This window comes from Aethalodelphis obliquidens, unplaced genomic scaffold, assembly GCF_003676395.1.
Source record: "Aethalodelphis obliquidens isolate GAN/ISIS:26980383/991018 unplaced genomic scaffold, ASM367639v1 scaffold2, whole genome shotgun sequence".
NCBI classification, from domain to species: domain Eukaryota; kingdom Metazoa; phylum Chordata; class Mammalia; order Artiodactyla; family Delphinidae; genus Aethalodelphis; species Aethalodelphis obliquidens.
Window position 1 is genome coordinate 11,522,055 of NW_020837946.1, and position 22,734 is coordinate 11,544,788.

The window sequence follows — 22,734 nt, forward strand, 5'->3', positions numbered from 1 at the left end:
ATGCTCCAAATCTGTCAAATGTATACAAAGACTGAGAAAGCAATATCCCCAAAATGTTAACCCTGGGTACCTCTGAGTGGTGGGGATACCGGTGATTTTTTAAATCGCACATGTATTTTTTTGTATTTCTGTTTATATTGTAAATTTTATCAGCGGATACACAATACTTATTATTGAGTCCATTTTCCTGATTATATATTTCTTGATTTATTATCATATAAATCAGTTTTCCTACTGCAAAAGTAGTACACATAACATACGTATACACACATTTTTAAGAGACAGCAATACAAAATCATAAAAAACAGAAAGCAAACTCCTATGCACTCCACCTTCCAAAATAACCTCTGTTAACATGTGGGTACATTTCCTGCCAGATGTTCGCTTTATGCATATACAACGTATATATATTACTTTCATAATCAGAAAACTATATAAATGCCAGATAAAGCAAAACAGGAAGATCCTTTTCTGCTTCTAACTCCCTTTAAACATAAATATCTCAGTGAAATAAGACATCAGTGATATGTGACTTTTTCCTTTTATTCATGAAACACAAGCACCAGGAAACACCTTAAGTGACTTGCAGTCTGTGGGTTTGGGGAGTGTCTTGGACGGGTGAGTAGGACAAGCGGCTGTTAACAGTGGTCAATTAAAAGGCACTTTTATGAGAAAAAAGTACTTCGTCACGAGGGATTTCTCAGTGACCAACCCACTGGTCACTACTCTGGCTGCTCTGCTGGTTAGTTCAATTCAAGCTGCATCTCCGGGATGGTACATCGCCACTGGAGAGGCTGCTGGGAGCCCAACTGTGGATGCCGCCTGCTGTGTCATGGAGTGTGTAAGTGGTTTCCCATCTGAGGTCTTACTTAAGCTTTTCCAGTTACACATCCCGTGAAGGCAGAGTGATAGCATAGCAAAGCAGGTTCACTGCAACCACCATCCAGATATGGGGGGCCCAAGGAGCCAAGGCGCTTGGGCAAGGGAGACCGGAACGACAGCCTGCGATGGTAGCCACGTCCTGTTCCTGGAAAGTCACCATGGCAACATGCCAGGAGGATGAGGGATGGCTCCCTGCTTCCTTCCAAGTCGAGCACTGAGCAGAATGAGGGCCTGACCTTCTGGGCTGGTGAACACAAACCTCTTGGCGAAGGTCACGGTCTTCAAAGACAAAACAAGGCTGAGTCAGCAGTGAGAGAAATGAGTGTGGAAACTGGTCCCTAGGTGGAGACGCTGACTTTCTGTCTGCAAGAAGACAAGGCCAGGAGGTGGGCCACTCCCAGAGAGCTGTGAGCTGCATCCAACAAGCCTGGTCTCAAGATGTCAATCTGCTTGCAAATTAGACTCACAGAGGCCATAGGACGAAGGGCCACGGCAGATGTGAGCAATTGGGACGGGCACAGTGCCCTCTGCTTTTGTTCAAAACTAAGTGGGGGCTTGGAGGCAATGATAACACAGCTGGATCACACTTGTTCACACGGCTGGGTCACCTCACTGGCCGTCGAACCTGTGAAGCCGCTTTCTCCTCATTACTTCTTCTGGTGTGAGATGGAACCGATAGGCCGGGGGGCTATTTCTGCGATTTCCTGTAGAGAGAAAGCACGAGGGAGAATCAAGCGCTGCCCATCCACTGTCCTGACATTTACAGGGCACTGCATCCTAGGATTCCCAAGGGGGAAAAAAAGATGGCTTGGGTGTCATCTTTATATTAGCATGAAACAGAAATGTAACAAACATATTTCAGAGGTCAATACTACATTTCAACAAAAAGTAAACATTTTTAGCGAGGTCCAGTCCATGAAACTAATTTGACTCATTTTGAAACTTCTTGACAATCCTCCCATTTCTATGTCCTTTTCCATCATGTTACACAATTTGCATCATTTAATTTCCAAAATGTCTCAAGGGTTTACTTTATTTCTTTTAATGCCCAGAAATAACTGTCACTGTCTGTAACATCCTCACCCAGTGTGCTCGTAGGGTTCTCCTATTGGGCCCTTTTCCTCCCTCTAACCTGCTGCCTCCTCCCTCTAACCTGCTGCCTCCTGTACTTCCCCAGCTGGTGGGAATCATGCCTGCCTGAAACTCACAAGCCCCCACAGGGCATCATAGCCCATAGAGCAGAGGCTGTGTTACCATAATGACCAATATCTGGGCAGGCAGACAAAAATGCAGGCATAATATTTGAAGATCATGTGGGCCATGGAAATCATCACTGAAAAGGGTTTCTCGGGGCTACAAACAGAACATATAATTTGCAGTGATATAAGCATTTCAATCACTGCATTAAAAAAAACACTCTTCCAGGCACTGTAGGGGGATAATAAAGGAATAACAATAGACAGTCCTTGACCTCAAGGATCCAGAAACCTAAATCTAATGAAAGAGCTTCAATATCCTCCATGAGGCAGCCATGCAGGGCGTCACTGATGGATACATGCAAACAGTAGGTTCACGTCTAAGCATGCAGACCAGAAAGATTGCACCTTTCCCCTTCTGAGCCTCTGCTAACCTTGTAAACTCACTCTGAAAGGCCCACTCCCATCATCTCCCTCCATCGAAAGTCCTACTCATTTTCCAACGCCCCATCGAAATCGCACTGCCCTCTGGCCACCCCCAATGGAAGAGCTCTCTCCCAATTCAAGTTCCTCAGCTTCCAGCACCTTCCTCTCAGTGGTCCGCATGCAACAGTCACCACATCCCACCAGACAGGGCAGCCACTGTGCATACCGCTGCTCTCTCCTACTGGAATCACAAGCTCTCAAATGGCAGGGAACATTTCTGACATTTCTCTCTGCTCCCCAGTGCCCGGTACAGCCCCGCACACACAGAAGCTGTTCAAGAAAAATAAGGGCCTGACTCAGCGGCACATGCCTATGACTTCCAAAGGTATATGTTACGGCCAGACCACCACATTCAACGTTGCCCTCTGAGGTTCTGACACAACTGACTCTGGAAGCCCTGGCCTAGCTGGGAAGGGTGGATGGGCAAGAGGGTCAGAGCCAGGAGGGAAAACAAGTGAACAGTTGACCCCACCCGCTCTCGCTCCAAGCGTGGTACCTTGTCGGAGACGCTGACAGGTAATATATTGACATGGTGGTTGTTAAGACAATGATGAAAAGATGTTAGAGAAAGTGTGAAACTAGGAGTCAGTTTGCTAAGCCACCACTAGAATTTCAGTTGTCAGACAATGAGAACTTTCTAAAAAGGCAGTCAAAAGCAACCCCTTTTTATATTTTTTCCCCCCACAGTGATAGAGACCCCAACACTTACCCATGTCTGATTGTCCTTTCCTTTTGAGACGTGAGGGAATTACCCCTGCTGGACCCCTTGTAACATTTCCTGACTAGTCCACCCAGAAGTGATCCTGGTGGGCCAAGCCTGGCACTCACTCCCGCTGGGTAAACTCCACTTGGAGGTTTTTTGATAAGTGAAGTATATGTCATTTTACCAACTTTCACTAAAGATGCTGTTCAAACGTGTAAGACTTTTACCATAAAGATTTTATGAATACTATAAGATTCAAAGTTTTACTGGATATGGTTTTCACCACATACATTTGTAAAGGAATTTCTCTCTGATCAAAGTGGTAAACACTTTGAAATTACAGAGAAACTCATGAATCCAATTACCATTAGTTTATTGCTTAAAAGTGCTTTATACAATGAGCTCCAACTCCTGCTTTCCTTTTAACGGTTGTTTTTAACAAGTCCATTCTTAATTGTACTTATGAGCGCGGGCCAGTGTACGACAGCCCATTCCAGCTGGGCAGGGAACTGGGAGGCCTGGCTGTGGGCGGAGTTAGAAGCAAGCTCAACGTGGCATCTTGACTCCAGGCCACAGGGCACGAGCCCATAGATGCTGAAAGATGCTCAGACTCCCAAAGGGAATCACAGTGTCCAAGAGGAAAAGCCTGTTCCATGAAGGGAAATGCAGGGAGGAATCAGAGGGGGCAGACTGTGAAGATTCTGGGGGTTCAGCTCTCAAAATGGCCAGCCGGCACAAATGCTCTCTAGACCCATGCTCGGGGCATTTAAGGAGAACCACGGCTGAGCCAACAGAAGAAATGCCACGTGCTGAAACTCACATTAAGAGAGGAACAATAATCACTCTTTCACAAGAGCCTTTTTTTTTCTTTTTTTTTTTTTTTTGCGGTACGCGGGCCTCTCACTGTTGTGGCCTCTTCGGTTGCGGAGCACAGGCTCCGGACGCGCAGGCTCAGCGGCCATGGCTCACAGGCCCAGCCGCTCCGCAGCATGTGGGATCTTCCCGGACCGGGGCACGAACCCGTGTCCCCTGCATCGGCAGGCGGACTCCCAACCACCGCGCCACCAGGGAAGCCCCACAAGAGCCTTTTAAGGTATCCAATTTGAATTAGCTTTTACTCCCAATTTCATGATGCCAATTTTACAGATGAAAAAAACTGAGGCTCAGGGAGTGTTAGGGACACACCTAAGGTCACAAAGCTAGCGTGAAGGCAAGCAAAAACTTGCACCTATCGGTCTTCCGGCTGCAGTTCTAGCTCTCCTCCTCTTCCACAGCCCCACACTGCCGATCCTACTAACACGCCGAGTATGTTATCACAACCCTTCGCTGTGCCTTATCCTCCTGCCAGAACCCAGAGGGTCCCTTTCCTTCATGGATATGCAGGGAGCTCACTGTTATCTGAAAATAGAAAAAGAAGAAGATCCAGCCTAAGCTCTCAAATCGACTGGGCTGTGCTGTCATCACAGATGTGACTACAAAGTTCCCGCACTGGGTCCCCTTAAATTCTACTGACTACTAGAGTGGTTTGGGTTTTTAGGACCCCTGGAAAGGCCTTGTGTATAGCAACAAAACAACAGTAATGACAACGCCCGATGTTGATTTTTTTTGTGGGTATTTTAAATCCTTCAAACTCAGTGTTTCTGTTAACATCAAAGCCACCTGACTGTCTGCAGAATGATTTAACTGCTTCATTTCAGCCTTTGAACTGCATTCTTCTTGCTGGTAGTTAGTTTTCTTGGAAAGTTTTCAAGACTAAATTAACCTGTGACATGTTGAAGGCAGTTATGTATTTGATGTCAGTCAGCCAAGCCCCCGACCCTGTTCGTCACATCTGTGCTCTGGGTCAGTGCCACACTGGGGACCAGGCCTCCAGCTGCGCCCCTCCGCCTCAGCTAAGCTCTGTCTTCCAATTCTCCACCTTGTCATTTATTTTTAAACCATTTCTATATTTTCCGCTTGTGTCACATGACCTATTATTTCTCTCCTTAGCCTCCAGGACCCTCTGCAGGCATTTCTCAAAGGGTCTAAGAAATGCGCTTTCCACATCTACCTATATGTATTAAGCACACAGAAAAGGATCTGGATGGGCCTCAGCTAGACGGTAAAAGGAGAAGAGGTCCCCATGGGTATATTGGAAAAAGTGTTGCTAGGAAAATGGGAGATGCTTCCGGCCCTGCCTGGAACTAGAGAGGACACCCCAGGCAAGTCTTCATTCCGGCAGGCTTTGGTTGGTTCACTTGTCAGGGGAGAGGGTGCAGAACAAGGTGGCTGCCAGGGTCCTTGCCGTGACTCTGGAGTCTGATGACTGGGATAAAATCCTGACTCTTCCACTTACAGCTACACATCCTTGAGCAAGTAGGTTACCTTCACGCGGCCTTAGTTTCCTTACCTATAAAATGCAAATAGTAACAGTAGCTCTTTTGCTGGACTGTTGAGAGAATAAGAGAGGATGCATATAAAATGCTTAGCTGAGTGCCAGCAGTGCAGTTAATGCCTGATGAGCACTGGATGTCAGGACTTCTAACCTCTAACATCACTGAGAATCATATGGGTTAAATGGCTACCTGTTCATATCACTGGCTAAAAGACAGATACCAAATAAAATGACCAAAGACTTCTTAAAAGATAGAGCCCAATTCTGTTTGAGGACCAGTTGGCAGTGTTTTGTACAAAGTGTGGAGTCACTACTTACTAAATACTTGTCCTCTAAGAGACAGATACGAAAAAGGTAATTCACAACCTCCACATGCCAGCACACTTTTGTGACTTTCCGGCACTGCGAAAACTGGAGAGCCCAGCTGAGACCTCTTTTCTCCACTGAGTTAAATCATGCATTGAACATTTACAGGTCTGGGTGAAACAGCCTTGCTCTGATGAACTTGGTATAGAACATTAGTATTTACGAGCCTTGCTTCTATGGTCCTGTAAATGGAGGTCAGCCCTCAATTTTACTCAAAGAAACAGTGAGCATGCTTCAAAGGACCTCAGGAGCAGTGCCCAGTTTAAGAAGATTTAGCTCAATTATAGCACCAGTAGTGAGATCATAAGATTTATTGATTTGTGGTTCTTGATGGAAAAATTTTCAGTTCTCTACCCTTATGTATAATGCAGTAACCTCTGCATTTTACATCTAAGGGAGGAGAAGCAATTTCATCCACATAAGAATTGCTAAAAAGAATGCCATGAGTTGATGGCCATTTCCCCTACTGTTCGCCAGCCCTGTAAATAGAGATGTTTAATTTGCTGTATTCATAGATCCTGCCCGTGATCTGACGAGCCCTCTATGCCATTCAGTGAAATTATACTAAAGTGAAGCCTCAAGATGGCTTATCTTTCCCTTAAATTGGGGACCTATGGAGGCAATCACTTAAAAAAATTTTTTTTTTAAACCAAGAAACCTCTAAATATTCCTGTACTCTCTGGGATTGCTTTTGTCAAATGAGGGCAACAGCATGGGACCCATATTCTCTCTTTCAAAAATGTTACTTTATTAGAATTCCATGAATTCTAAAGCTTCCAAAATGTCTTTTGACAGGACAGTTGCTAAGTCATTTACTATGACCAAAAAGGCCTGGAAGGAACCCCAAGTCCAACAATTAGCAAGATATTCTTTTAAAGTAGGAGGTGCCCAAGGACAATACGAGCACTTTCCTTTTTGAGGCACTAATTATAATGATCTGTCATCTTTCCATCCGTCCATCGCTTTAAAAAGAGTTTGAGGGCTTCCCTGGTGGCGCAGTGGTTGAGAGTCCGCCTGCCGATGCAGGGGACACGGGTTCGTGCCCTGGTCCAGGAAGATCCCACATGCCGCGGAGCGGCTGGGCCCGTGAGCCATGGCCTCTGAGCCTGCGCGTCCGGAGCCTGTGCTCCGCAACGGGAGAGGCCACAGCAGTGAGAGGACCGCGTACCGCAAAAAAAAAAAAAAAAAAAAGAGTTTGAAATTCACCTAAAAATCTCATAACTTTCATACAGATGGAAGTTTCATTATGGTTTACAATAAAGGTAACATTTAGATGTGATTTGAGAGAGAAAAATTCACATTTCCACTCCTCAACTGATCAAATCAACAGTGGTGGGATTTCTTAGTTCTGAAACAGTATCTGGAATCCCAAAATGAGAAGCTCTGAATGGAAATCAACTCAGTTGCTACTTTCCCTGTTGTACTTTTCTCTCTGTTCTAGTTGGTTAATTTGGGGGACCGTTAATGGACACAACTGACTTCAAATCAACAGGCTTCATAATCAAGTTAAGTTGATAATTATAATCAACTTAATAATCCAGTTAGCAATTCGAGTAACCTAAAATATTGGGTCCACTCTGTCAGATCTAGAGTTTTTTTTGCAATATCGAGAACACATGGTATGACCTCTAGAACAAAAAGTGAAAGTCCAGGAGGAGACAATAAATGTTTGCTGGGCAATTGCTACATGCTCACTCTACTTTACTCTCCCTTCCTTTTAAAAAGTGTACAACTTTATTAATTTCCATGCACTGAACACATGGGACCAACATCCAGACCAAAATACAGTATTTCCAGCACTCACAAGCCTCCATGGGCTCCCTTCCAGAAGCGGTCCACTGACTTCTTATAGCAGAGATTCATTTTGTCTACTTTTGTCCATAAATGGATTCATATAATATGTACCTTTTGTGGGTTGTTTCATTTTACATTATGTTTGTGAGACTCACCATATTGGTGTATGTGGTTTCTATTCTACTTATCCTTCTGAGTAGAATTTCCTCGTTTGTTTTACAGAAAGAAGAATGGAGGCTTAAAGATTTCAAGGAACTTACCAAGGCCACACAGCTGGTCAGGGACTGAGGCAAGAGTCACAGCTAGATCCCTTTCTACTCTGCTCCAGACATGAGGTGTGTTAGTTGTCTTCCTTAACCCCAAAACCAGAATCTGTAAACCCGAACAATACTATTCCTTTCAACTTGATTTGGAAGCAGGATCTGTTTAAAAAGCAGCAGGAAATTTTACCTTCTGCTTTAGATAAGGTTCACTGCAAACAGTAAGATTTTCTGGATAACAAAGTATCTAGAATTAGGATCTCCCTTGACAAGGTTTTAGCAAGATGCCCAGTTGCAAAAGTCAGCCTTGGTGATTAACTATATCATGTATTTTCTAAACAGAGGACAGCTTATAAATTCTTACAGAAATAATTCTCGATGGGCTGGAGGGGCAGCAAAAAGAGAAGCTGAGGAGAAGAGGGTCTCCCATTAGGAACCACTGTAACATGAAGCACGTATTTCTTTAAACAAATGGATGCAGATTTTATCTATCTATCTATGGCTGTGTTGGGTCTTTGTTGCTGCGTGTGGGCTTCTCTTTGTGGTGGCTTCTCTGGTTGCAGACCACAGGCACTAGGTGCACAGGCTTCAGTAGTTGCAGCACGTGGGCTCAGTAGTTGTGGCGCACGGGCTTAGTTGCTCCACGGCATGTGGGATCTTCCCGAGCAGGGATGGAACCCGTGTCCCCTGCATTGGCAGGCGGATTCTCAACCACTGCGCCACCAGGGAAGCCCTAAACTCTTTATTTTGGAATAATTTTAGATTTAAACAAAGTTACAAAGGCAATACAGCCAAACATCTTACATTATCATGATCTAGTTGTCAAAATCAACCACTTACAGGGACGGGTGCGCTACTATTAATGAAATTCCAGACTCCACTTGGATTTCACCCGTTTTTCCACTAATTTCCCTTCTCTGTTCCTTTCTCTGTTTCACCAGTTTTGCCACTAATTTCCCAACTAAAGCCAACAGTCCATTTAGTTGTCAGGTCTCCTTAGTCTCTTCAGGTTTGTGGTACCGTCTCAGTCTTTTCTTATTTCCTGTGACCTTGACAGTCCTGCGCAGCGCCAGCCTACAGCAGAACGTCCCTCAGTTTGGTTTGTCTGATGCTTTTCCTCATTACTCTGGGGTTAGGGTTTTGGGAAGAAGACCGCAGAGGAGAACTGCCCTCTTCCCATCCGATCGTATGACTTATCACTGGTGATGTAACCTTGAGCACTGGGTTAAGGAGTGTTTGCCAGGTTCTTCCACTTTGAAAATTTTTTGATGAGCTCCAAGGCAATGAAGCTTTAACTCTCATCACCAAGAGTTACCTGGATAAACTGGAATAGGTAGAAGTGGGTCCCTCAAGCAGCCTCTGTCACTCTCCCTGCCTGAGGATGAGCAGGGTACAGGGGGGTCATCCCTGACCTTCACTGCATTCAGGTTCTCCAACGCAGAGGTGAGTGCGTGCATCACCAGGAGAACGCTTTGAGAGTTTCTGATCTGGCAGGCTTGGCATGGAGCCCAGGCTACCGTATTTTAATGAGTTCCCAGGTGATTCGGAGTTACACTAGCTTTTTAGAATCAGCTCAGATTTTTTTTTTTTTTTTCAACTGAAAATATCCACCCTGGGTTTCACGCCAGTATTTACACTTGCCGGCAGGTGGAGCCAGAGGCTCATGACTCAATCTGCTGAAGAAAACTAGGACAAATTCCAGTCAACAAAGCATTCCGCACTGTAAGCAGAATTAGGGTTATTTTGAAACAGATGGGCTCTACAGAAGCCGTTGCACTGAATATTATGCAGTTGTTTATTGTCTAGATGGTCTGAAACCCGGGGACTATTCGCCAGCATCTAGCAGTTTCTGTGTCATATCAGGTTTCTTCCAGCGCAGAGGAGACTGACAAGACCCTGGGAGACAGATGTGGTTATGGATACGGATGTGGATACAGTATTTTAACCAGCTCTGAACTCAGGATTTACTCCTGCTACGGTGCATACTGCCTTGCATGGCTGAGTGCATCTTCCTGGAACGATCAGGATCCCTCTAACTCCACATCAGAAGAGTAGATACAATAGATACATTTGGATACACACATATCCAAATAGATACAATCTGTGACGATAAGACACCAAATCCCGGATGCAGTAATTCTAAAATGCTTTACTTTAAGCCTAATCAAAGTGGTCTGTTTCCTGGTTTACATTTTTACCCACACGCCCACTTACACTTGCCCCCATCCTCTTTCCTTCTGCCCCTCTCCTGTGCTACCCCAGCTGGCATTAGCAGGGAGGAAGCAAGGGCAAGGAAGGCCAGCTAGCGCGCACTTGACTGTGCCTGATGCACTGGTCCACAGTGGGCAGGACCAGGGCTTCCAAATGGAGTGTTCTGTGAGTCCTGGAAATCTACAACGGCCTCCAAGCGCCAACGGTTCCTCCGTAGAGAATGTTTTCGGTTCCTTAGCCTGTGATCCCAGGCACTCAGCTGCTGCTGTGCTGATCAGCCCGGGATCACAGAGGCCGTGAAGGCGTCTCTGAGGTTGGCAGCTTGGGGACGGGTGGTTCAGCAGGTTCTGCTGTCTCCGTGCTGGACAGACCCTCAGTCACCTGAGGGGCACACAGACGTGCTTCCTGGTGGATAAGGCCCTGCTGTAAGCAGTGGGTTCGTAACTGCCTGGCACAGCGGCTCCCTCCCTCCAAGGGATAAAACGTCAGTTGATGGTGCCCCCCCTTTCACGAACAGGGGCAGGTCCCCCGCTCAGAAACAACAAAATCCCCAACGTGCTTGCTCTTTGCCCAGATTCTCAGACGGAGGCAGAGAGAAGCACTGTTGATGACATTTAGACCTGTTTCATTTCTTTCTCACTCCCTTCAACTTGAGTTTCAAATCAGAGACAGCCCAATGGCCAGCTTTTTAAGCAACAGCCCAAGGTAATGTTTTCATTGACTCTTAAAGTCATAGCCCATTTGGAATTAGCCCATATTTCCTACAGAAACCTCAATCTTCTGAAAATACCTTTTAACCTTTGGGCATAGAAAAATATAAGTAAATATCATCCCAAGAAATCAAAGAATAAGAAAGAGAAAAGATGGAGAGTCAGGAGGAGAACTCTGGAAAGGGACAAAGAAACTTAGATCGGGAACTTCTGCCAAGACCAACCACTGAGGGGTAACGTCCAGGTCACACTGGACAACTGTTGCCAGTGACTGTTTGTCAAGAGAAACAAGGACGTGGAGCCTGGGAGGGAAGGGGTTTGGGACAGCTGACCCTAGGCTTGGTGGCCGGACTGACTGGCAGCAAATAAAATGTGCCATGCGCCAGGCCCTACACCTTCCCACCGCTCCCATGTCACAGTCCTGTGAAACACGCAGCAGCACGTCAACGCTCTAGAGACTAGACACTGGATCTAGAAGAGTAATTTCCAAACTTTCATGTGGGTGAGCACGGTAAGAGGCAGATTCTAGGTTCTAACTTGGGAGATCCCAGATCAACGGCTGTGGTGAGACCCAGAAATCTGCATTTTTCAGAAGCACCTCGTGTGAGTCTGATGCTACCAGCCCCACTCTGAGACACTGGGATCCGAGGGATGCCGTACTACATTCTGGGGGTTTGTTTGGTTGTAACTAACGATCAGCACCAACACGGCACCTGGTTTTGTACACACAGGTCTTTTGTTACATCTTCCCTGAGCCAGATGCTCTGGTGGTTTCCCAGGTTGTGCCGTGCTCAATCCTGGATGATGTGAATTTTAAAAGTAAGACACCAACGCAACCCAGCTCTCCTAAAGATTCTATTAGTTATAACATGAGAGTGGACGAAACTGGCCACTCACCCAGTCATAGGAGCAAAGCCACTCACCTCTGGATCCCAGGTGCCTGGGACCTGGTGGGCACGTCATAAATGTTTGGTGAATGAACAAAAAACCAACTAATATGCTATCAGGGCTGAGCAGAGAGGGGGCCAGGAACCAGGGGCCCAGGCCAGGCCAACGGGGCTAGAGGACCGTGAGAGAGATGTGGGTAAATGGTGGCAGGTAGGGAATTTCAAGGCCCAAGAGTCTTGGTTTCTGGCCTCAGCCAACAACCAGCTTTCAAACCCTGAGACATAAGTGGGTGAGAACAGGTGACAGGAGGCTTCAGAATACAATTCAGTCTATTTGTTTCCTCTAACAAGTGCATGAAGTTGGTCTGGGCTCTGGGGTTCCGTTACATTAGAGAACTTCAGTACCCAGAAGTAGGCCAAGATATGAGATGTACTACGTACATCCATGCTGAATGCTGTAAACATTCAAATTATTTCTATTTTTCAGATATCATAAGCCTGACTGGTGCATAAGTACACATCAAGAGATACCGATATCAACGCAGAATTATGAAAACAATCCCTGACCTAGGAAACTGTCCCTGAGATGTTGAGAAGCCAAGGAGAACACCATGGTTCGAAGCTCTCACAAAAGCTAGAAGCTGCCAGCATGCTCCTCTCTCAGGTGGAAACAGAAGAAGATGAACTATTCTGGGAAAAGTCTGCAATGAGAGTGCGTCACAGCTGGTCTCAAAGGTGCATGAATGTCAGGGTGAAGGTGGGGCGGGCACCCCGAGAACCACCGGCTCAACCCCACAAGGAAACAGCAACGCAAGGGCCCCAGCAGATGCACTTGCTGGGTTAAAAAAAAAAAAAAAAAAAAGGCAGGAGAGGGAGGGGGCGGGAGAGCCAAGAGGGAAAGTAACAGGAAGAAGAATGACATCCTTGTCAGCAGTCCGAGCCCCACGAATTTTGAATGGTTGGTGGTTTAGAAAACCAGGGTGGGCTCCTCGGCAAAGGCCTAGATAAGCTGGGAGGTAAGGACGACACAAGCATATCCCTTCAGAGCGGAGCAGCTCTGAATGAGATAAGCGGCAGGGTGAGAGCATCTGCACAGAACGCCAACAGGCAGGAGCCTTGCTCTCTGCACCAGAAGCTGAGAAATGCTTCCTGTGGGTCAGAGTTGGCCTAGAAGTGGGATGGCTGTGAAGTTCTGGGATGCGATAAACTATCCCGGAAGTAGGACGGTCATCTTAAAAACACGCTTGTTTTTGTATTTGGTGGTATTTAACCAGTTACCTGGCGGTCCAGTGGTTAGGACTCCACGCTTTCACTGACAACGGCCTGGGTTCGATCCCTGGTCAGGGAACTAAGATCCCACAAGCCCTGTGGAGCGGCCGAGAAAACAAAACTAAACTAAACTAAACCAAAAAAAAAAACCGCAAAAAAATATTGCTCTGATGGTATGTAACGTAACCCTGAGCTGAACTGCCACTTTTTGTTCTTTTAGGTCTGATTAACCCACTCCTATCCACACCAAGTTCTGATCCACTAGTGAGAGACAGTATGTGTGTGTGTGTGCATGCATCCTTGTGTGTGGGCTCGAGTATGTGTGTTACAGACACGCCTTGTGACTGAAACTTCTCCCATAAACAAGCCCTCCCAGCCTCAGGAAGAGCCGGGGGCTTTCTCAGACCGCTGGCACACAGTCGTGAAACAGCCTGCCTCTAACTAACCTAGAATGGCTCAGAAGTGATTCTAAAGTGGGCTGTGCTGGGGAGAGAGACTCGGTAACAAAAATGGCTTATTCTTACATGTCTGTTAAATAATTTCTAGTAAAACAAAACTTATTTTATGAACAGAAAGGGAGACCACAGAATGAAATTTTTTGAACTTTAAATTCCAAGTTAGGAATCTAGAGCGAGGCTTACCTTGGATAACTGATGATTTAGATAAGTGGGGAGGAATATGTTGTTCTCTGAGCATCTTTGGAAACAGATGTTTCATCTAAGTGTTTGCTGTAGCCAGAGAAAAAGCGAGTACTACAAGGCCTACCTACAGGTTTTTTTTTTTTCTTTATTGGAGTATAATTGCTTTACAGTGTTGTGTTAGTTTCTGCCGTACAACGAAGCGAATCAGCTATATGTATACATATATCCCCTCCCTCTTAGGTCTCCCTCCCAGCCCCCCATGCCACCCATCTAGGTGGTCACAGAGCACTGAGCTGGGCTTCCTGTGCTTTACAGCATGTTCCCACTAGCTATCTATTTGATGGAAGGTAGCGTATATATGTCCATCCTAGGCCTACCTGTAGTTTTAAGAAAGAAGCTTTAAAGATACCATGTCAAGTGTGGAAAGGAGATTCTGTGTGAGATGCATCCAGCGCATCTTAAAATCATGGATTTTCAGGACTTCCCTGGCGGTCCAGTGGTTAAGATGCTGCGCTTCCACTGCAGGGGGCGCGGGTTCGATCCCTGATCAGGGAAGTTCCACATGCCTCACGGTGCAGCCAAAAAAAAAAAAAATCATGGATTTTCAGAGCGGGGTGGGGGAGGACTTGGGATGATGGAATCCAATCTGCTCAGTTCAGAGCCCAGAAACAGAAGCCCAGAGAGGGTAAACGGGTCTCCCGTTTTGCACAGCTAATGGGGGCAGAATCAGAACCCAGGTCTCTCAGTGCTCTGGTCATGTCACCAGACTTCATTGTTTTCCCTTTTAGCCATTTCATCCTGAAGAATCCAAACCTCCCTTTCAAGTCTGGAGTGGACATCGGTGTTTTATACAAGTGCCTTCTGCTACCCGGCTCTGTGGGCAGCATGGGAAGGGAACGGGCTCTGGTGCCAGACAGAGCTGAGCTTGAATACGGGCTCTGCCCCTTCCTCTGTGCTCCTGGACAAGTCACTTTCCTCACCAACCCTCACTTTTCTTATCTGTGTGGATGCAGGAACCTACCCCTGGATTGCTCTGAATGGAAGGAACTAAAGGACGCCAGCACCTGGCTCAAAGCAATAGAGGGTCAGTGGTTCCTGCTATTACGCTAATAACCCCTTCCAGGCTTCCCCACCCCGGGAATGTCCCCACCATCCATCCAGTTAGTCACACACACCCAGACCCCAGTCATCCTAGACAGCTTCCCCTTCCTCATGTGCCCCCTTCAACCTGCCACCAAATCCTGTCATTGTAACCTGAACCTTCCCCTAACTCGTTGCCCCTTCCCTGCACCTGCCATGTCACCAGCCCTGCCTGAGCCACCTGCTTCGTGAGCCTACACTGGTGCCTGAGCCCCTAGATGATGTCCTGCCCTTGCTCTGGTCTTCCAACCAACCACCCTCCACAGGGGAGCTGGAGAGCTTTGCCAGAACACGCATCTCATCCACTTCATCCTCTGCCTAAAGCCCTCCAGGAGTTTCCTTTCATTCAAGGACAAATATCAAACTTCGTACGCAGCCCAGTAAGCCTGCCCTCCCACAGCTCCAACTCCCAGGGACCCCTCCCCGCCTCCCCAAGCTCTCAGGAGAGTGGCCGCATCCCCCTTTGCCCTAAGTGCTCCCAGGATCATGTCCCCTTTCTCCAAAGCACATGATGCCACAGTTAGTAGTTACATGGGACTCTGATGATCCCAGCCGAGTGCATCCTCATTAGGTGGTGAGCTCTGTGGGGTGAGAACACGGCGGGTTTGTGTTCACCTCCCCATGGATGAATAAATGAACAAAGCAGCAGGAATGGGCAGGAGGGAGATGTGGAGGAGTAACTACTGTCCTCATTTTACAGATGGCCAGACTGAGGCTCGAGGAAGGCGTGTGACTTCCCGAGGTCGGGGCCCCCAGGAACTGCATGGAAGCGCAGTGGTCCTCACACACCGCCCACCACGCTGCTTCAGAAACCAGCTCCCACATTTCTCCTTTACCATCCAACCTTTCTTCACAGTAGCCAGTGGCTCAGCAAAAAATCAGTGGGTTCTTTAAAAAAAAAAAAAATAGGAGGCTCTGAGGGCATGGGGGGGGCGGGGACTATAATTGTCACATGGAAAAAGGAAGAAATTGCAAGTTAATAACGGGGAGATTTTGAGTTTAAAAAAAAAAAAAGACCATCCAAAGCTACAAGATTTGTTGCTATTTAGACCAAATGGAACAACATTTCCAGAATTGTCTCTATGGATCTGAAGATTCTAGATTAAGGGCAAGTGACTTGGCCAAAGGCTTAGACCTGTTTTCCGACACAGGTACTCTTAGGGAAGGAAAAACAAGGGCGGTAAAAGCCCCAGCAAGGTTGCTACACCAGTATGACTGATCTAAATGGAACACACTTCCATGAGTCATTTGTAGCTTTAAATACTATAGAAAAAAGAATTTATGAAACATGCCCAAACAGTCTCCCTTTAATGTGGCGAGCTCTTTTCAAACCACATTGTTCAAATTTATGTTAAAATGCAAACCCTTCATGTTTACAATGGTACTCTTGGAGGAATAATATAAAAGTACAACTGCTAAATTTCAAAGACAAGACTTACAGCCTCAGAACAATGGGGGCATTCCCAGCGCAAATTTATGAGCTGTTAAACCTCAAAAGGTTTCCTCAATTAGCAATGAAGGTTTTGACATATTTGCAGCCTGGTATAGGGGCTGCTTTTTATACAATTTGGGGTGTACCGCTTTTATCGGAACTTTTCCTTACTTTTATTGACCTCGGATGACAACTATTGTGCTCCTCTCTGGGCAGCGTTTGATCCTGCTAATTGTGCCGTGGAGCCGGGACGGCATTTCACGGTTTACCATTGCTCCTGGGGCGCACGACAAATTATACATAATGCATTGCGTTGTAATTGCTGCATTGTGAACTTGGCTCGCCTTCCCAACATAAAATACCGACATCCAAGTAGTTTTATTATAAAAAACCGTAAGGGATTCTTTTGGATTATAAACATCTGAAGACACAACGTTCTCATGAATTCCGGCGGCTATTTTGGACACACACAGGGCGGGCGAAGCTGAAAAGCAAATCAAATGTACTTCACATGAATGTTTCCAGAGAAAAAGAGGAGGCAGTCACGAAGGCAAGGCCATAGGGAATGCAAAACAAAACGGAGTAGGAGCTGAAGGGCAGACAAAAGTCCAAACTGGGAAATCAAAGAGGCAAGGTCTAGTGATGGCCCTTCGTCTCCCTGGGCCTCAAGTTCCTCCTTTTGAAAACAAAGGCACAGAACAAAATGACCACAAAGGTCCCTTTTCCATGAAGATAGGAGCCTCAGGGGGGCAGTGACCTGTTTTCCAAGTCTGATTTGTCAGCACTAGAAACCTGTGTCTTGTACCAAACACACAGCTTCTCACCACTGCCCTGTTGGTTTGGGGCCTCTTAGAAAAAGATGATGCCTCTTGAAAGGGCAAGGGGCAGAATAAATAAAGCACAAGTTTTGTATATGCAATATGATCAAGTGCAAAAAAAAAAAATCACAAGAACAGTACAGTGATCACTCTAGATGCCCACAGCAGGCCGCGGTCACAGGACCTGCTGCAGATTTGGAAGCAACACCAAGGCACCAGGGGGTCCCCTCTTAACCCTCCCTTCTCCTCTCTCCCTGCCCCGGGACAGCAACCTGATATATGAATTCAGGGAAATGAATGTCCTAGAGGAGCCAGAGGTGCTCCAGCAAGATTTCAAGCACAAGGGGTCACCTGGCAGCTCAGCCGGCCACACAGGTAACACATAACTGGACTGTGTTAGAACCGTGGCTTCTCTTTGAAGCCAGGCCACAGACAATCCAACGTGCAGTTGGTAGGCTGTTAACCTCCTGCCAAAGAATTCTGTGTCCCTTGACCGACTTCTCCTCCCACCTGGTTCAACAGCAAGCAAATGGCCCAGTTAATTGCAAACCGAATTTAAGACTTAAATTTGACAACGAAGTATGCTTAGAACTTTGAGTGTTTGGCATAGGAGGGTCAGAATTCTAACTATTTACTTAAATTATGACACCCAGCGCTGCATAAAAGGCATCCTGGATGAGAAACACACCGGCTGTCCATCTGTCAAGATTGTGGAAAGCCTGTGAGGCAGTGTGGGCCTCCTCCCCCAAACCCTCACGTCTACTGTGGGCGACGTAGCCATTGTGCTACCAACTAGTTCACGTGAACAAAAGAGGATGCTCCGGAGTGGGCAGCTAGGGGGGCAACAGTCAGGATTGCAGTTTTAGGACAGAATACTCTTACTTATTGGCCCTAGAGTTGTGCTAAGGCTCACAGACATGTTCCCAGGGAGGTATGATCAGCTGTGATTTTGTCAGTGAATGAAGCACATCAAGGTTTTTCTCTGGTTATCACTCCTTAAGAGACAATAGGGAATTCCCTGGCGGTCCAGTGGTTAGGATTCTGCACTCTCACTGCTGAGGGCCTGGGTTCGATCCCTGGTCAAGGAACTAAGATCCCACAAGCCAGGCGGCGCAGCCGGGAAGAAAAAAAAAAAAAAAAAGGGGGACTGGGCAGGGAAAGTGAGAGGCCATATCTAGGAATTGTTTTTGGAAACACTCCCAAGGCAATGGACTTTGCTCTAAATAAAGAAATACCAATCTTCAAAGGGGGATAGTTTTGGGTAAATGGCAAATCATGAGGAAGCTGAGTAGCAAAGGGAATATGAAAATACTACCTTCCCAACAAATACCATATGATATCAGTTAGATGTGGAATCTAAAATATGACACAAATGAACCTATCTTTGAAACAGAATCACAGACACAGAGAACAGACTGGTGGTTGCCAAGGGGGAGGGGGTTGGGGGAGGGACGGAGTGGGAGGCTGGGGTCAGCAGATGTAAGCTATTATATGTAGAATGGATAAACAACAAGGTCCTACTGTGTAGCACAGAGAACTATATCCAATATCCTGTGATAAACCACAATGGGAAAGAATATTAAAAATGTATATATATATATATCTATGTATAACTGAATCACTTTGCTGTACAGCAGTAATTAACACAACACTGTAAATCAACTATACTTCAATTTAAAAAAAAAGAAAACACCACTTTCCCAACTTCTTTAGACAAAACTAGGCCAGAGGTCCCCCCCGTCAGGCAACCACTTCGTAGTCACGAGCATCTCCAGTGCAAGAAAACATCTCACACAATTTTCTTGAGTAATTATTTCCCTAAATTGATGCCAGGAAAATCTTGTTCTTTCTCTGGGGAGAATATACTTTGGGATTCCTGCCACAAGTTAAATGGTCTAGATGAGTTTAGAGAAAGATCATTTAAGGACAATCAAAAAAATTATATACACACACACACACACACACATATACACACACACACATACACACACACTGGAAAAAGAAAATAACAAACGTGAATGAGAGTGCCTAGGTTGGAGGTCCAGGTAGGAACCCCATGAGGAAGGGTAGTGCCAGGGAGGCAGCACAAACTCAAGAAGGGTTCTGTATCCCTCTATTTTGAAGTCCAGGTCCATCAAGAGATCTTAAAAGAAATACATAAAAAGAATATAGCAGTGGAGAAACTGAAGTTTTACATTTCCAATTTTTATGTTATAGGCTTCCTTCCCCCCTCTAACTTCAGTTTATAAACTGAAGGCTTCAGTCTTTTGAATACACAAGGACACTTGTGCACACACAACCAAATCCAACCAAAAAAAGAGAAATAAAAACCAAAGCCATTTCAAATATACCTCAAGCAAGGGCTTGATCGAGCGTCTGGACTCCAGAGACAAGTCTGCCTGGTCATGGTGGTGTTCCCAAGGCAGGTGGCCAATCAGAATTTGTTGAATGACTGAACCCCAAAGAGTTTTCATGGATGGAGGGTTAAGTTCCACCATTTCCAGCTCCTGCCTTGACCCACAAGCTCAGCCATCCAGGGGCGCTGCAGGTTTTTGGTTTAGCCCTAGTCTGCCCTGGAGCCATCCAGTGAGATCCATCTAGAGACCCTGGGGATCCAGATGAGCTGACAGGAGAAATCGCTCCTGGTGTCCATTTACATAAGAAAAATGAGGATCCACTTTTCTAGGGGTGAAATCAGGGCTGAGGCAGAAAAGGATGGCTCTTACACAATCTTCATCTCTCTCTCCCCTCTCATGTAGTCCCTTTGTATTTCTTTCTTTCATAAGAAGGGGGCTCTCTAGCTTTCCAACATAATAGCTACCAAATCCAAGAATTCTGAAGACAGACCACGAAGATTCACCCTTGGATTAAAAAAAAGTCACATCTCGTGAAAACACAGATATCACAATGAGAAATACCTGAGAGAAAACACTTAGAATTCAAAACAAAACAAAACAAAAAAGACAGGCAAAAAAACACTTCTTTGGTTTTGTCAAGAAACTTATTTGAGTATTTGAATATTAATAATAACCACATTTATCCCACACTTGTAAGGCAAAGCAAATAAACTAGCAATTAAACAGAGAAAAGAATTATCACCCTAAAGTAGCTACTCCTTCCTAAGAGCTACCAAAACGCAAATAACTTGTAGCCTGTTCTTTCTTGTGCCTTAGCTGTAACAGAGGAGGAAACTGGCTTGGAAAAGAACAACGAGAGAAAGACAAGGACTACGTTTTGAATGCACAGTTTGGGGGACGTCCACCATGACGGCCGTGTAAAAGAAATAAGCCATCCAGGGCTGACATGGGCTTTAATATAATGCCAGACTTCACCACTTATTATTCATTCGTTTGCTCATTCTTTCACTCTTTCTCTTATTAGGTGATCATTCATCCAACAGACATTTATTAAGCACTTTCCCGGGGGGTCTGTGATAGGTGTGGGGTGCACAGGAGTGAATAAGAGCAGGGGCATGGCTTTATCCACTGTAGAAACAGTGCTCAGGGACTAAGCCTGTGAAAACGTCTGAGATCTCAAAGTAATTAAGTGGCTCCCTCAGTGAAAAAAAAAATCTATAAAACTGAAAAGTAATAAGTATTTGATTAAATGCCTATGAAACATACCATATCAATCATTTATATCTCAACTCATAAATATGATATATATATTTATAGTCGTTTACTTAAATATATATTTATATACTACGGATGGGCTGTCACATGTTTCAACACGTGAAATGACAGAGGGTCGGGGTGGGGTTTCTAAAAATAAAAGCCCACATAAGTCCTCAAAAGTCCCCACAGGATGGACAGGACATCTGTGCTCTCCCGGAGTTTATAGTGTAGTGGAGACAGAGGCACACGCCAGTAGCCACAATCACCTTGTGACATATCTAAGAAAGTACCCCTCTGAGTCTCATTTTCTTCATGAAAAAATAACCTACTGAAAACCAGAAACCATGGCCTTCGGGGCAGTTCTGAGGTCCAAGTTAAAAAAAAAAAAATGGGAAAGTATTTCATAAGCTCAGAGTGATGAGAAGTAAACTTTTAACCCCTTTGGTCTTTGCCCCTCCTGGTAGTAAATGCCTCTTACCATGTCGGATGCTATACCTGCCGCCTACCTGGGAACTGGTGCTCAGACCAGAGACAAATCTCTACCATACCCTAAACATAAGGCTGCTCTGGTGCCCTTCTGCAGCCCACAGATGTCTCTGATGGACAGACACACGTAAACCAGGACGCTTCATGTAAAGATAAAACTTGGCCTGTATCGTGAGATTCCAAAGAGACAGAGGTTAAAAAAAAAAGGAAAAACAAAAAATCAAAAAACCGCCCCCCCCTTACACTGGTAAAAATGAAACCATTTTTCAATTAGCTCAGCCCTAAGCAGACACCATCATCTATTTTGCCCTAAGAATGAAAAGCTGTGGACTGCTCCTAAAGTCAATTTCACTTCTCTCTTTTGTAGACATTTCATGAAATACCTTAATCTTCCCAGCAGGCAACATTAGTAGGTAAAAGAGGAAAATGAACTCAGTTTTGGAAAGAAAGGATCATGTGGTATAACACAGAAATATATCCGAGGAGGCAGTCTGGTTCTATTATTTGTCCTTTTTCCTATTCTTCTTCATGGGCTCCCTTTTAGGGAGCCGGCTGGGATGGGGCTGGGGCAGGGTATGACCAGGGTAAAAGCAGCCCAGGACACAACATCATAAACGGAAGCGGGATAGCAGTTATAAGCTTCTGCAGATAGAACCTGGCCGCTTCAAATGTGTACGACCAGACCCTCCTTCTGGCTTCAAGATTTCCTTTGTGTCTCACCACGGGATGTGTGTTAGGATGATTGATATACAACGTGTTTAAATAAAACAAGAAAACAAACCAAGAAAAATTCTGCATGATGAAGAATGAAAATCTACTACAAATACTTTACAATGGCTTCAAACATGAAATCACATTTACAAATAACATTTTCATGACTTGGGCATAAGTGACTCAGGAGCATATGGCTTAAATTTCCTTCAGAACGCACAGGGCTTTAAAAATCAAGCAGAAACTTGCTTGGCAAAATTAGTTTGTAGAGCAGAGCTCTGGGGAAAAAAAGAAAAGAAGTTTGTCAGACGGCACTCGCTTTGGCATCCCTTCTCTGGTGCATTCTTTGATGACCAAGTCAACTGGCTACAGTGGCCATTGCCTAGGAACAACTTTCTTGGAAATCGTTTAACTCTCTTTCCCTATTTAGGCAAAGTATTCAATAACTTTATAATAAATGACTCTCCTTCACCTCGACTATCTCAAGCATCAAAAATCGTGGTCTAAGGTCCACTTCTGTAAAAAGTGTTGAGCCATCTCAGGCAGAGAGCAAATGGCTGCCGCATCTTTGCGGCCATCAGGTATGACTGCATATGTAGGGATGTTTTTATTTCCTATTAATCCATTTGAAACTAAATACTTTTTCCCCCCAAATTAAAGACACACATTTTAGACAGAGCCCACAACAATCAGGCCCTGTTTTACCTGCCCAAACTTTTTGGTTTCTTTCACCACACAAAGTTCACACACGAAT

General features: G+C 45.4%; 1 protein-coding gene across 9 annotated transcripts in view; it reads right to left on the reverse strand.

The window, feature by feature from the left end:
• Positions 1-522: 522 nt before the first annotated feature.
• Positions 523-22,734, reverse strand: part of RHBDD1 (rhomboid domain containing 1) — a 112,155-nt gene continuing 89,943 nt past the window's right edge. For 8 of the 9 annotated variants that reach the window (XM_027119809.1, XM_027119780.1, XM_027119819.1 and 5 more), the window contains 2 exons: positions 4,660-4,665; positions 523-1,586 (listed from right to left, as the gene is read on the reverse strand). In XM_027119809.1, coding sequence (XP_026975610.1) covers positions 1,492-1,586; positions 4,660-4,665 — 101 coding nt within the window. In that variant the 3' untranslated portion in view covers positions 523-1,491. The remainder of the gene's footprint in view (positions 1,587-4,659; positions 4,666-22,734) is intronic. The other variant, XM_027119838.1, reaches the window with a different exon arrangement.